Raw genomic sequence first — 14,762 nt, forward strand, 5'->3', positions numbered from 1 at the left:
TGAAAAAGCACGTAGCAGATACAGCTGCCTGCAAATCAGATGTTTCTGCTCCAGGATCTGGTTTTGAAGCTTCTTCCACTTTTTCCCAGCTGGCCTAGTCATCACAAAGAAAAAAAAAAAATCATTTCAGTGAAGGCAACTGTAGTCTTAGTTGGGGAAGTTTCTTTTGTGCCCTGGAATGGAGAAATTGGGCACCACAGTGGTGCTGTTGGCCCTTCTGAGCTACCTGTGAGAAGCTTTGTACCACAATCATGCCAAAACTCAGGAAATGAGGAAAAAGACTGAGAAAATCTGTGGAAAAAAAATCCCCAGGTTTAGGCAGTGCCTGCTGGAAGGAATAAATGGCATTTTGCAAAGGGTGTTCAACTGGAGGCAAAGAGGTCTGGGAGGTCATTTTGTCTCACCTTTGTTTTTAGAGGGAGGAAAATGGAGAACAATCAGCTCATGCCTTGGATGATTTGAAATTAGGGTTCAGACCAGGACAGATACTGAGATAATCTAAAAAATACCTTTTCATGGCCAGGGGTTGTATTAACACCTCTTCTATCTTTGCCTTGTTTGACACAGAGAATAAAAAGGAGGGAAAGGGACTTTTTATAGGGGCAGAGAGTGACAGGATGAGGGAAAATGGTTTTAAACTGACAGAAGACAGAGTTAGATTAGAGATTAAGCAGAAATATTTTGCTCAGAGGGTGGTGAGCATCTACATTTATTTCACAGCAAAAATACCAATTGTAGAGTTAAAATCCCAGCAGTGAATTCCACCAGTAAAATTTCCAAACTATTCTCAAGCACCTGGCTGAATCCTGGTTGGATTTGTGACCTGAAAGGGCCATTTTTCAACAGCTGATGAGAACTCAGCTTCCTCCAGCTTCTCCTTCTTGTGACAAAATACACATGTAGAAATGGAGAAGAATAACTTGAGAGGTTATTGTTTCTAGGAGGTTGGTGGGTCGACCAAGAAGAAATTGGAACCAGATTCCTGTTTAAATTCTGGTGTTAATTACGTGGTGCAACTCCTTCTGAAATTAATGGAGCTTTGCACATATATATATATATATATATATATATATATATATATATAAAAAGGTACAATTGAATTATTTCTGCTTCCTCTGTTATCCATGAAGGCTCTGCCAGTCTATTACAGCACAGGGAATATTTAATTATTAATGGGCACAATTACGTCAGCATCCAACAGAGGGGAACTCCACAACTTTTAACATGTTAAATAAAAATAGTTAGAAAAACAGAAAATCCATTTTAAAAGAGGCACTTAAGTGTCCAGGGCTTCCAGTGAACCTCACACAAAACAAGAGTTTGGGTCTAACTGGAGAAATTTGCTCAGTGCGTCATTTTCCCTTTAACACAAAACTTCCAAACGTGCCTTGGAGGAGTTGTTGAACTCACAAACTGCTCATAGGAGAGTGCAAAAAAATTATTACTCCTGGTACAGGAGAAAAGCAGGGCCCTTTACTCTCACCATTTGTAGGTAGGAGTCTGAAGGAAAAGCTTCGTAAGCCAAGCAGAAAATGATAAAACTAACTCAAATTCTTCAGGAGTTCAGCTCCCATGAGAAACTGAAAACTATGATTGGCCAATATATTTTAGAGGAAAAGCCTGAATAGACATCCTAGGTTCACACTCTTGAAAAATTAAGTATTTGGCTTGTGATTTTTTAAGAATAGCCAGTTTAGTTCTCCCCCATTCAAAGCCTCACTGCATGTTGTATTTATTATATAAATATATTATTATCTACCTTTTTTACATGGGAATATCTCAAAAACAGAGATACAGCATTACTGATGAAGTGTTTATGATGCTTTTAAAGAGATGTTTTTAATGTCTGCTTTCAGTTCTTCAAAGAGAAAAGAGCAAAGTCTTTAATGTGACACATCCTGGATATCACAAAGAGATTTCATGAATTAGACACTGATATCTCACCTCCTGATATCTTACCTAGATATTAAATATACCAAAAATAGGTGCCATGAAGTACAGAATCAACAGAATTCTGTCAAATGAGAAGACCTTTGAGGTCATTGAGTCCAAACTATGAGTTTGGTGTTCTTGCAAGGACAAGTGTCCAATACACTGCCAAAGTGACGGGCAGAATAAATTCAGTTTATTTCTGGTTTTCTGTTTATATTATTTAAATAATTCTATTATTTTAATGATGGAATCATTGATAGGAATCAATGTTATTCAACCTTTGGTGAATCCTTTGATAAATCTCTGAATTAAGGGGAAGATTTTTGATTTCAGGTCATATTTCCTAATGTTCCTTTGGTTTAATTTGCCTCATTTAACGATGATCATACCGTCAGTGATTTATAATGACTCCAAACACTCGTTGTCAGTAATTAACACATTTTCTGTCCCCTCCAAGTGCCCCTGTCCAACAGGAGGTACAGCCAGGACCTCACCGAGTCCTTCCCGAGCTGTGCTGCACCAGGGAGGTACAAGGAGGAGCTTTACGACTCCAGCCTCATGAAACACAGCAAAATCGACCCCAGGATCCAACCCCCTCCCCACCTCATCAAGGAGGAGAACAAGCTGCCTTTCAACAGAGACCTGCAGGAAAAAATGAGCATCAACGAGGCTCCTTTCTCCAGCCCCCTGCTGCCCAAATCCGAGTGCTGCCAGGCCAAAGCCATGGGACAGCTGAGCCACCTGCTGCCGGTGCCCTCGGTGTACGAGCAGAGCAGGAGGATTTGCGTCAAAGACCCCAAATTTGGGCACATCGGCCACCACCCCAGCCTGGAGGAGCTGGACGAGAGGATGAGCGTCAAGCTGGACCACGAGGCCGAGGGCGAGAGGGTGATGGACGTGAGGCCCTCGGGCCAAGTGCCCTTCGTGCTCCTCAACTACCACCACGTGCTGGCCAAGCACGGCGCCTTCCAGACTTCCTCCTGCGCGGCCGCGGGAGAGAACTACGGATACAACTCGGAGGAAGTCAACGCCTTCCTGTACAAAAACCAAAGCCCATCCTCGGCTTCTTCTCCCGAGACCCACAAGGAATCTGCACTACCCCATTATATTGGGACTTCTGTAATAATCGCCAACGGCAGGTGACGATAGCAAGGGAGGGTTTTGTGTTTGATTGAGAAGCCAAATGAGTGAGTTGCAAAAAAATAAAAAAGCATGAGGAAAAACGGTCACATTTCCTGAGCAGAGCTGGAGGTCAGTGAGGGACAAAACTCCTGGCAAGCCACGAGTCCCAGTGGCCAGGAAAATCCATCCCTTCCGTCAGCCGCCGTTGGCACAGGAAAAGCTCTGGTGCCAGGGGGGAGCCAAGTTCCAGATCTTATTTTTGTTATTTTCTAGTGTGCAACAAAAAGGAAATGATAGGTGTTATATGCAGAGGTTTATATGAAGAACGGTTTTTTTTTCCCTTAACCCCTCCTTCTCAAAATAAACTCGAGATTTTTTTTTTTTTTTTTTTTTTTAAATCATTATCATGAAATATACACTCTAGCTTAGGGGTTTTTTTGACAAATTGTGTGAAACTTTGCATCAACTCTCCACCCAACCCCCTGACAAATGGACTTTGTTGACAGAGTGGTGATTTTTAGCAACCACAACACAGCTGTACTACCCAAACAGAACTCGGCTTGAAAAAAAAACCTTATTTATTAATTACCAAAAAGTTCTAAAACTAAATAAATCAAACCCGAATTTGATTTATTGAACGTGGATTTCAGTGTTCTGAGGTTGTTTGCCACCACCATTTATCTTGACAAGGGACAATATGACAAATTAATAGGTACAAAGATAGGTATTACAGGGTTACAGGTCTTGTCATGGCAAATTGGGACAAATTACGGAGCAGGAACTAATTCCCCACAAATAAGAAAAGGAAACTCCTAAATCCTGTGTTTCCCTGAGTATTCTGGGGGAAGTCTGTGCAGATTTTCAACCCAGCTAGTCACAAATACATCTTAATAACAGCACCAGCCATGTTTTCCTTATAGCCAAGAGAATAATGAACATTTCTGCCTTATTTTAAACTTATTGGTAGGAACTGTGAGCTTTGAGAGGTTCAGCTCTTAACACACTGAACTTCCTCCAGCATAAATCCTGTTGTCAGCACAAGGGTAGGGCTGGAATTCCCCGATTTGAGCACTTCACAAATCCCAAGCAGCACTTTTAAAACATTCCCATTTGGCCCAGCCAGTCAGGAATGGGTTTTCACCCCTTTGTTTTCAATTCTTCGTGGAGGAGCCCAATGGATCTGTGTGTGTTTAACTGAGAACTCTCAGCCCACCTTGGTTTTCTGCCACTTCCCCAAAATTGTGTGGATAGAACAACAAATGATTCCCTAAAGAATAAATGTTTAGGGATCTGCTGCAGATCCCAGTCAGCTCCATTTCTCAACCCAATCTAAGCCTAATTCAGACTTTTTCAAACTCTTTCTCTCATCAGACTAAAGAGAACTTCACTGAAGAAACCTTGAGCAGCCTGGGACAGTGGAAGGTGTCCCTGCCATGGCAGGGGTGGCACTGGATGGGATTTAAGGTCCTTTCCAACCCAAACAATTCCATGATTCTTGGAAGAAAATTCTTACCTGGCTTGTGTAATATGGAAAAACCACTTGCTCATGGATTGCACTTTGTCAGATAAAATCCCAGTGGAAAACACAGTATAAAAAATCCTCCATCTTTTCTATGCAGCAATAATTCATCACAGAATGGTTTGGGTTGGAAAGGACCTTAAAGTTCATCTGGTTCCACCCTCTGCCATGGGCAGGGAACTTTCCATTCAAGGACAAAAACAAAGTCACCTCCTTCTATCTAGGAATATTTATGGCCATGAATACACAAGCAGAAGCAAATGCCTGAAAACAATTGTCAATATTTTCATTTCTTCCTGTTAAAGGTTAAGAGAGAAAGCTTATTATCAAGTTAAATTGATGTTCACTTGCAAGTGAACTTGAACTGAACACTCTCAGTTGTCTTTTTCAATTGCATGAAAAAAGCATTTTGTGCTAAATAGCACCAAAAATTGCCAAATCAGTGATTACCAAAAAAACCACCAACAGAACCACACCAGCACAATCACCCCTCACTCAGTTTAATGCTGGAGAAGCTGGCAAGTGTCCAGAAAAACCCTAAATGTGGATTAGAATCACTCTGACCTCACAAATCAAAGCCAAGAGACACCACTTGGTGTCCCAGTGGCTGTGGCTAAAATCCCTCCCAGCCCCTGTCCCTCACAAACGACCCCAACTCCTTAAAAAATAGAATTATGCAAAGACTCCCAGCTTAATTTTAATGAAATCAAACGAAATAAATTGAATTTTAATTAAATCAAACCCACGCCCCACGAAGGAGCCACTGGCATGGTTGGCATCATTAAAAGGAAACCTGATGCTCCTCCTGCTGCACTTTATACCTCATTAGTGGCACTGCTGCACTTCACCTCCATCTGCTGAGTTTTGGTGTTCCTGGAAGTCCTGCTCACTATAAAAACATCCAAATTAAGGCTTGGGTTGAAAAAACACCATTGATATTCTTCAGCAGGGTGTTTTTCCACCTTGTTACTCCCACTTCCAGGCTTTATTCCAGGAGGCTGAGCAGAGGAGGTGTTCCATCAGATGTTTTATGGGATGCCCAGGAACTTTCCCCGTTAGGCAATAATGAATCAATTATGATTCGCTGCTGATAACGCAGGGGAGGCTTCAGAAAAGATTACAAAAGCAAATGTGTGAAAGGTTTGGGTTTTTTTCCCTGCCATTCCAGAAGAGAAACAGCAATTCCCTGTTCACACCTGGGAGGAAATTATATTGGGAGAAAAATGGGGTTTTTGGTCAGTTAAATTACAGATGTTCTCGGAACAGGGCACTGCCATCGCAGTGGAATTAATAATAAAAAATCTATTTAATAATGAAAAAATCATGACACTGGAGTGTGCCTTGAATTGAAATATGTTATGAAAAATAACCTCATTTCTCTCTAATATTTAAGCCACACCTTTGTCGTGAGATTCCACAGGATTTTAACTCTTGGGGGAGTTCAGACCTGGCAAGAAAATCAGACAGAGAATGGGAGAAACAGAGTGAGAGAGGGAATATTTTACCAAAATCCCAGAAAATTTGGGCTGGGAGGGACTTTAAAGATCTCATTCCAACCTCCTGCCGTGAACCTCCCACGAGACCAAGAGCTGGAAAAGTCAATGCCATGCTCAGGTCTCCAAATTTTCATCCTCTTCGTGGAAAGAGTGCAATGGAAATAAGGTGAGGAGAGAACAAATCTGTTCCCTGGAATTTAAAAAAGGGAATAATAAGGGGAATTTAAGGAAATGAAGCACAACAGATGCAAAATTGGAGAATTCATCACTGAAAGTGCAAATGAATGGGAAATCTGCCAGAATTTCTCCAGAAATCTCCAAACAGGACACAAATCCTTCTTTTTTAGCGGTTCAGTCACACTTCAGAAACACCACAGAGGAAATGTTGTTATTCCATTTTTTTTTCCTGAAGGTTAGATTTTTGCTTTTTCTTTTTTTTTTTTTTTTATATGATGCAGATAAAAAGCTATTTGGCAAGTGTAGGTGAAGAAGCACGCAAACCAACCAACCTATTAATGCTCAGAATTATATATGTATTCCCTAAAAAATGTAAAGCATTTTTGCTTATTTATTATGTAAAACAAAACTGTTAAAATGTTAATAAAAATCCTGTAGCCAAAGGAAAATTGAGTTGAATTTCTCTTTTTTACCACCAAACACAGCAATCCACAAACCACAATGGTGCATATTTGAAAATTTATTTCAACTGCGACACGTTGTATAATTGACAATTAATGTACCATAAAATACACAGATCTTTTTTTCAATTCGTTGTATTTTTGCCATGTTGCATTTTAAATGAAGACACTTGGAGGATGCAAATAACACAGAATCACAAATGACAAACTCAACACTTGACAATTCTTCCCTGCAGTTCTCTTTTCTCCATCATTTTTTGACCTCTGCTCTTTCCTGGGCCCAGATTTAATTTCTTTGGTGTCTGATCAAGGCAGTGCATCCCCACCACCACTTAGCCATGCAAATGCTTTTATCAAACCCAGGAACCAGCAGATATTTTGATTTACAGAGAGCTCCTGGATATTCCAAAGGAGTTGCAAAAACTCCTTTTTTTTTTTTTAAGATTGCTGATGCAGCTGAATCAGAGAAAGCAAAGCAACGAATTTTTGTCCAGTGAAGCAGCAGCATAAAGAATTAAACGCTTTAATATTATTTCCAGGTAATAGCCCTTGATTTGTTGGATATATTAAACAAAAAAAAGCTCTGAAGTCTTATAAAACCTTTACTAGAAGCGAGATGTGCTGCTTGAACTCTTGAAATGTGAAGTCCATTATTACTTTTTCAAATCTTTGGAAGCAGCTTTGTTGCTGACTGGGCACAACCCACCCTGGACACTCACACGTGCCAACAACACCCCCAGAAGTTTTCCTATCAATAAACAACCCCTAGGAATGTTTTCACCATGAGAAATGGTAGAACAGAGCCCAGGAGGGGAAAAAAAAAAATGAAGTCACAGAAATATGGACATCGCAATAAATGGGTTTTTTGAAAGCACTTCATCAAGAAAATAGTTTAAGATATGAGCTCAGCCTCACAATGGAGGAGGTGTTTTACTGATCCAGACAGTTGAACGAAAGGAAACATTTTCAGTGCATTATTTCTGGGCCTGGAGCTGTCTGGATCTCTCCATCCCCACATCCAGGGACACCCCACACCACATTTGTCTGTCACACACAGAGAGCAAGGAAAACAACGATTTTCCTGCAGAAATTCTGTGCCTTTCTGGGCGTGCCAGGTTTGGCAGAGGAAGAGTCAGAGCTGGCTGTGCCTCCCTTCCACCTGAGAGAGGGGCAGGGGATCCCCCAAGGATTCATCCACCAGGACTTTATCCAGCTGCTCCTCATCCTGTGGGAATTCTTGTCTTTGGTTCTTCTGAAGGAACAAATCATCCAAATCCAGGCTGGAAGTTGGAGACAGCAGAGACCATGGCAAAGGCAAAGTGGTTCCACAGCACCTCCTTGCCGTGGCACATCCAGGTGTGGGCAGCTCTCCCTTGAGGGAAGGAAGTTTCTTCCCAAGGCAGGAATTTTTGGAATAACCTGACAACTCCAAGTGAGAACAGCACCAGCTCATCATTGATGCAGCTACCAAAAAACCAACAGCAACAAGGATATGGTGCAGAGTTTTGTTGTTAAAAAATCCCTCTGCTGCTGCTCAGCCACTGCAGCTTTGCAAGTCCATTCTGCCCTTCCAAAATTCCCATGTTTTATCATTTTCCCCACCTTTTTTTGGCCCTGGTGAAGGGAGAACATGTTTTCAGGAAGCCACTCGAGAGGCATGCCCTGGTTGTTAAATCCCTACAGGCACTTCCCAGTTTGTCTGGAATAGGAACAAACCCAAAAAGGTGCTTCCTCCAGGAAAATCCTAAAGCTGAGACAGTTTTAGCTACAAATCCTGGGTTTTAGGTGAAGTTTTGGTAAAACTCTGTGGTTGGAAAAGCAGCACCAGAGCTCTGCTTTGCTCAGCTCTCCTGCAGCAGCACAGGTAGAAGAGGCAGAAATGAAGTGGAGAAGCTCCAAAAAGATGTGAGTGTACATTTTTTTATAGATCTACATATAAATATATGGATTTTTCTTTTTATTGAAGCTGGATGAAGGCAGACTCAAGTTTCAGTTGATTACAACATGCAGCAGTACTGAATTCTGAAATTCAAGGGAGCTGCCAAACGTTCTCAGCCCGAAGCAGTTGTGAAATCTGGTGGGGAAAAGCCAAACCTGGTGTATCATCTTAATTAGGGCAATTAACAGCTGTCTGTGCAGCCTCACGGGATTTGGATCATGGGGGAAAATACCCAGCAGGGTATGGACAATCAGGACAAATGTTCAGTGAGATGGAGCAGAAAACCCTACATGGAACAGGGACAACTGAATTTCTGCTCTTGCTGCCAAACCACCTAAACCCTAATATGTGAGGATTGGTCAAAACTCCCATTACAGACAAGTTTCCTTGTTTTAAGACTTCTTGGCTGTGTAGCTGCAACAATCTAAAGTGTTGGGATTGTTTATGAGGTGAACTTTAACCTAAAAACCCCAATTCTGGCTAGCAGACAGTCGTTTCCTCTGTGGAAACCAATTTGGCTGATCCACCACAAAAAAAACCCAAAAACAACAAATGAAGGTGACAACACCACACCTGGCCAAAGCTGTTCTGCACAGAATTGTCTGAGGAGCTGTGGTGGCCAAGTGTCCTTGAGAAAACCCCAAAGTGTCCTTGAGAAAACCCCAAAGGATCCTTGAGAAAACCCCAAAGTGTCCTTGAGAAAACCCCACTGAGGCACTGTGACACAGCAGATCCCCCATGGCTGCTCCAGGAGAATTCCCAGGCTGTTCCCCAAACCTGGAAATGTGCAGGCAGCCCCCAAAAAGAGCTGCTTGCAGGTCAGCAGGTGGTAAAGCTCTTGCTTTTAGTGCTTCCCAGCAAAACCAGACATTGGCTTGGGAAAGGAGGTGACAACAGAGACTGTGGGAGAGAATTTGGACACAGGTGAGTGGTGTTGGGATTTCTTTTTCACTGGAGTAGTTGTTTGCAGCAGGGAATTTAATTTATTCCCTTTATATTCACTTAACTTCACTGAGATCACAACATAATTATTACTAAATTTAAAATTAATCAAAGGTTTCCTCCCCTGGCATGGGATTCTGCAATAACCTGGATTGCAGCTCAGTGGGATTTTCTTCCAGGGGCTAAACCCTCTTGGAAAAGCACAATTTAAAGGACAAGATGAGATGATTTACTCACATCCAACTGACTAAGGAGAGCAGAGTGCAAGTCACTTGGATCACCAAGCACAGCTGCTAAGTGCTGATGGAATGCTCTCCCAAAAACTCAAGGCAGCCAGTAAGAGTTGCAGACCTGAGATCAAAGCACAGGTTGGGAAATTGCTGTAGAGGTCTACACAGAGCAGAACCAAATCAGCAAGGGTCTTCTCCTGGACCTGGAGTTAAGCACAGTGGTGATCCCAGAAATTCAGAAATAGATGATGTTCCAGCTGGTTTTAGTGCAGGCAGCACATGAACCAGAATTGAGTTAAAAAAAATAAAATAAAAAAGGAAATATTGTCCTGCACTGTGCTGAATTACCATAAAAACACAGGAAGGAAAAAAGGAAATATTAAGCCACTTCAGTCTCTCCAGTACAGGCTGTAAATGAAGAGAAGGTTCTGCTCACTGCAAATATTCCTTTACAATCAGACTCCTTTCAAAGAACAGATCCTTACAAAGAATGGCAACAGAGGTGTGGTTTAAAGTCAACAAAAATAAAAACTGGGAGATCACCACCTCCTGATCACTGCTGCAGTTACCCACGGCAGACAGAGACAGCAGAAAACCAGAAGGAAAACAAAATCAGACTTGCAGTTCTCCTTCCCACCTTGCAGAGGTTTAGGTGATGATGGCAAATTCTGGTTCCCTGTGGGCTGTCAGTACTTGGGGACGATGAGGTTCCTCAGCATGTCGAAGGAGTTGCCATCTGGGTGCACAGACTCGACCCCCTTGCCCTCCTGGTGCACCTGCAGGTAGCCATAGTCATCAATGCCAACGATCCAGGCCAGGGCTCCTTCCTCATCCCCCAGACGGACCTGCTTCCCACTGTGGAGGGAGAGAGCTCTGTCAGTGATTAATGCATGGACACTGAACAGTTAAAAACACCTCACAGGACTCAGCAGAATCACTGCATGGATCCCAGAATGGTTTGGGACCTTAAAGATCATCTCATTCCATCTGCTGAACCTGAGGGGATATCAGCCCTGCGAAAGGTCTGCACTCAAATTCAAAGTTTATCAAAAACTCCGTGCTTTTCTTTATGGACTTTCAAGCTCTTCTTTATGCCCATTTCATGGCAACTGCCGCAGCCACAAACAGTGGGATAATCTGGAGAGTCATGGAATCCTGGGATGGTTTGGGTTGGAAGGGACATTATAAACCACCCAGCCCCACCCCAGCCATGGCAGGGACACCTTGCACTGTCCCAGGCTGCTCCAAGCCCCAATGTCCAACCTGGCCTTGGACACTGCCAGGGATCCAGGGGCAGCCACAGCTTCTCTGGGAATTCCATCCCAGTCCCTCCCCACCCTCCCAAGGAAGGTTTCACCCTCTAACAGAATATTTTGATTTCCCACTTCACTGGTTCTTTGCACAGAATTACTTTCAGCAGCACTTTCTACCTGCTTTAATTTCCCTTTGTGGAATGAGTGGAGTTGAAGTTAATCCAAACAGTCTATTATTTTTTTCCCCCCAAAAGTTCAGCAGCTTCATCCATCTAAAACCAAATCATTCCCAGTTTTCTTTGTTTGGAGATGATACATGTAAAATACCTGACAGCATTCTTTTACTCATGCTAGTTCACTGATTTTTGTATGTGCTACTTTTATTCTACCTTAAAAATCTATCTCCTGATTAGGAGTGTCTTTTATTTATTCACTTCTATTAAAGGGAATTCAGTGCAAAAAGACAAAATATCCACGAGTTGCCCTACCAATTTTATTGAAGGGAAAATTGAGAACATAATTCTCACCTGTGTATCCAATACTTGTAGTACTGGGGGAGAACTCCATTGGGCCCCTTCTCCTGAAAAACATCAATGAGCCTCTCCAGCACAGTCACAGTCCTTGCAATGAGGCAGTCAGCAGTCAGGGGTTCCAGCTCTGTCCCCTCTTCCTTGTTAAACTTTGCAATGAGGTCATTGATGCAGATGGTGGGGTTGCTGTTATTCACATTAACCCCAAAGCCTGCACAAGACAAAAGGAGGACACAAGCAAAGGATGGACTCTGTTAGCACCACAGCACTTCATTCACCCACTCCATTTATCCCCCAGGATGGCTCCCAGAGCTGCTTCACTTCAGTCTCTCACACCTTGCAATCTTCCAGCTCTTTAATTACAATTTTCAGTTCCAATTTCGCTCCTTGCCCTTCAAATGCCTCCCCAGAATTCCATGAGCAATTCCAGCACAGCCTTCCAACCCCAGCCCACCCTATCAGTGAGGGTTGGGATGATGATCACCTTCACCTTGGGTCAAATACCACCAAAGTGAGACATTCTTTTAAGCTGCCATGTCCTCAGCCCACTCAGAGAACAACTCTAAAATGGAGTTTTATCTTCCAGTCTAAAATTGACCTCAGAGACCTTTCTGTTGAGCTGCCTGCACTTCCCAAAAATCCAGCCTTTCCACTCAGCTGATAAGCCTTGTTTGGCTTGCTTGGGAGAACCCAGAAGAGTTGATTTTAACTTCGTAAGACTCCAGTTTGCTTAATCTATCTCACCACAGCATATCCTTTAGAAGCCTCAAGCCTCTCGCTGAGATTTCTCCAGCTGGAATGATGTTGGCAGAAAGCCTCCCCTGTTTAAATGTGGCTCTTGGGGCCTTTTCTGCAGCCTGCTGAAACAGGCTTCGAGGGATGTAAAGAAATATATTGTATTACCTGTTTATTTTTTTCTCCTAATAATTTGGTTGGGTTTTTTTTTCTTCCCTCAGACATTTGGGATAAATCCCCTGTCTGTCAGTCAGGTTTGGGTATGATGCACTTCTATCTGCAAGGAGGTGCAGATGGCTTGTTTTGTAAATTTGCTATTAATAATTCATATATGGCAGTAATTTGTATTAACAAATACAAATTTGTTAATGTGAGGAGAAGGATCTCTTCAGTGAAAAGGAGTTTTTGACTTTGAACTGGTCAGAGAATGCACACAAACAGTGATCCCAACACACCAGTCCTGTGTGGAGGAAAAAAGGAGCTGAAATGGGTTCCTGGAAAGAGATAAAGGAAAATGAACTGGAAAATGCAATGAGCTGCGCCAGCAAATCCTAATTTAAACACAGCACGAGGGAAGAGAGATGTTGTGGCCATCAGTGGTCCTGGCAGGGGTCACAGGGCCTTGGGGACCATCCAATCCAAAAACTGGGACACCACAGGACCCCAAGAGGAGGAGCTCAGCCCAGGCAGCAACACCTGGGAACGAGCAGGCGGGGAAAAGGCAGCCAGGAAATTTGGGAATGGTGAGGTGCTCGGGGCTCTGGGGACACCTCTGCAGCATCCACGTGAGCAGGGAGCAGTCAGCAGCAGCCCTGCAGTGCTGATGTGGCTGATGGATGTTCCAGTGGTGGATCCATGAGGAGCTGGGCTGTGCTGGACGTGCCTGAGCAGAGGCAGAGCAGTGCCTGCAGGTCACGCTCGCTGGCTGTCCCCTGCATTCCACGGGTGCTTGGCTCCCACGCCTGCTCCGAGTCTGGGCCTCCCATTAATGGGGAATATTCCACTCAGAACTCCTCTCCCAGAAGTCCCAACACCATAAAGCTCTTCATTTTTAAATTGGAAAAAAAAGGGGTTTTGGTTGTTTGGGGTTTTTTTTAACCATATTTAAAGGTGTGAGCATTGTGCTGTCTGCAACACCTGGAGCACTGAAAACACAAGTTGGATCGGATTCTCCTGAGCTCCTTCTTGGAGCAGTGAAGCCACAAAGATGATCCTTGATTTTGAGCTTTATCCTCATATTTGGGAGATTCTTGTAGCATTGCAAATAGTTAAATGAAGAAAATGCCTTTTAAATCAGAAGAAAATGCCCAGGAATGCCATGGGAAGAGCAAATTCAATGCCTGGCTGTGGCACTCAGTGCTCTGGGCTGGGGACAAGGTGGCCATTGGGCACAGCTGGGACTGCATGGGCTGGGAGGGCTTTTCCAACCTCAGGGATTTGGGATTCTGTCCAGGTAAGGAAGCTGCATGACTGTAGAAAAAAGGGGTGATGGATGTGGCACAGCTATCCTGGTGGGGAAGTTGAATCCCATCCCTCCTGCTAACACAAAAATCTGTCCTGAGTCCCCTCTGCTGCTCCCAGGGACACACACAGCACTGGAATGAATGATGGAAAAGATCCTTGGGACACACACAGCACTGGAATGATGGAAAAGATCCTTGGATTCACATGCAGCAAGGGAGTTTCAATTCTAAAAGCTCCCAGGTGAAAACACACTGATGAAAATGCACATTTATCTATACCTCAGACCTACCAGGCAACTCCTACTGCTATCAGAAAAATTGGGTACAGAAAGTTTCCATTAAACTTGGAATGTTTTGGTGTTTACAGTACGAAATACGAGGCCTAACCCAAATATGTGACTTGCATAAGAGATACTTGATATAATCAATTATTTTTGGATCTATTTCTGCTTTCCCTGTGTTACCCTGGACAGGCACCAGGAAAACATGGAAGCTGTAAAGGGTTGATGGGGCAGAGAGAGACTCCTTAAGTTCCACTGGAATTTCCCTTCGGTTGATGCAGATTATTTATAAAATGAAGATATAAAATTGAACAGAAAATGTCATGTCTGGGCATGATTCACAGAAGGAGGTGATTTCTGCAACTCCTTTGCTTGTTTGAACTTCCAAAACCCCAGAACTTTATCAGAAACAGCACCATGACCACACCATCTTTGTGAGATACTTTGCTTGTGCTACATTTAAATATCAACCAATCATTATCATCTTTTTCTTTAGCCTTTCAGACTTGCTAAGGCATTTTCTTTCCATTTTTTTAGACACAGCAGAGACAATTCTTTCCGGAACCAGAATCTGGCAGGTTAGGGGGAAAACTTCCTTATCAAATAGCAGGATGATTATCAGGCTAGAGATGATAAAACCATCTCAATAATTAAAAAAAAAAAACATTACTCTGTGTGTGTA

General features: G+C 42.9%; 3 protein-coding genes across 6 annotated transcripts in view; 1 reads left to right on the plus strand and 2 right to left on the minus strand.

Moving 5' to 3' along the window:
* Nucleotides 1–6,695, plus strand: part of SIM2 (SIM bHLH transcription factor 2) — a 51,137-nt gene extending 44,442 nt beyond the window's left edge. Inside the window, exon 11 of the mRNA XM_085079244.1 lies at nucleotides 2,390–6,695. Coding sequence (XP_084935370.1) covers nucleotides 2,390–3,075 — 686 coding nt within the window. The 3' untranslated portion in view covers nucleotides 3,076–6,695. The remainder of the gene's footprint in view (nucleotides 1–2,389) is intronic.
* LOC146444049 (uncharacterized) overlaps nucleotides 1–14,762 on the minus strand; it is a 280,352-nt gene that overhangs the window by 136,126 nt on the left and 129,464 nt on the right. The window lies entirely within an intron of this gene.
* The window catches only part of HLCS (holocarboxylase synthetase), a 120,866-nt gene continuing 112,855 nt past the window's right edge, over nucleotides 6,752–14,762 (minus strand). For 2 of the 3 annotated variants that reach the window (XM_085079067.1, XM_085078987.1), the window contains exons 10-11: nucleotides 11,599–11,812; nucleotides 6,752–10,673 (exon numbers count right to left, since the gene is read on the minus strand). In XM_085079067.1, coding sequence (XP_084935193.1) covers nucleotides 10,505–10,673; nucleotides 11,599–11,812 — 383 coding nt within the window. In that variant the 3' untranslated portion in view covers nucleotides 6,752–10,504. The remainder of the gene's footprint in view (nucleotides 10,674–11,598; nucleotides 11,813–14,762) is intronic. The other variant, XM_085079139.1, reaches the window with a different exon arrangement.

This window comes from Lichenostomus cassidix, chromosome 1, assembly GCF_008360975.1.
Source record: "Lichenostomus cassidix isolate B80296 chromosome 1, HeHo_3.0, whole genome shotgun sequence".
Lineage (NCBI taxonomy): Eukaryota > Metazoa > Chordata > Aves > Passeriformes > Meliphagidae > Lichenostomus > Lichenostomus cassidix.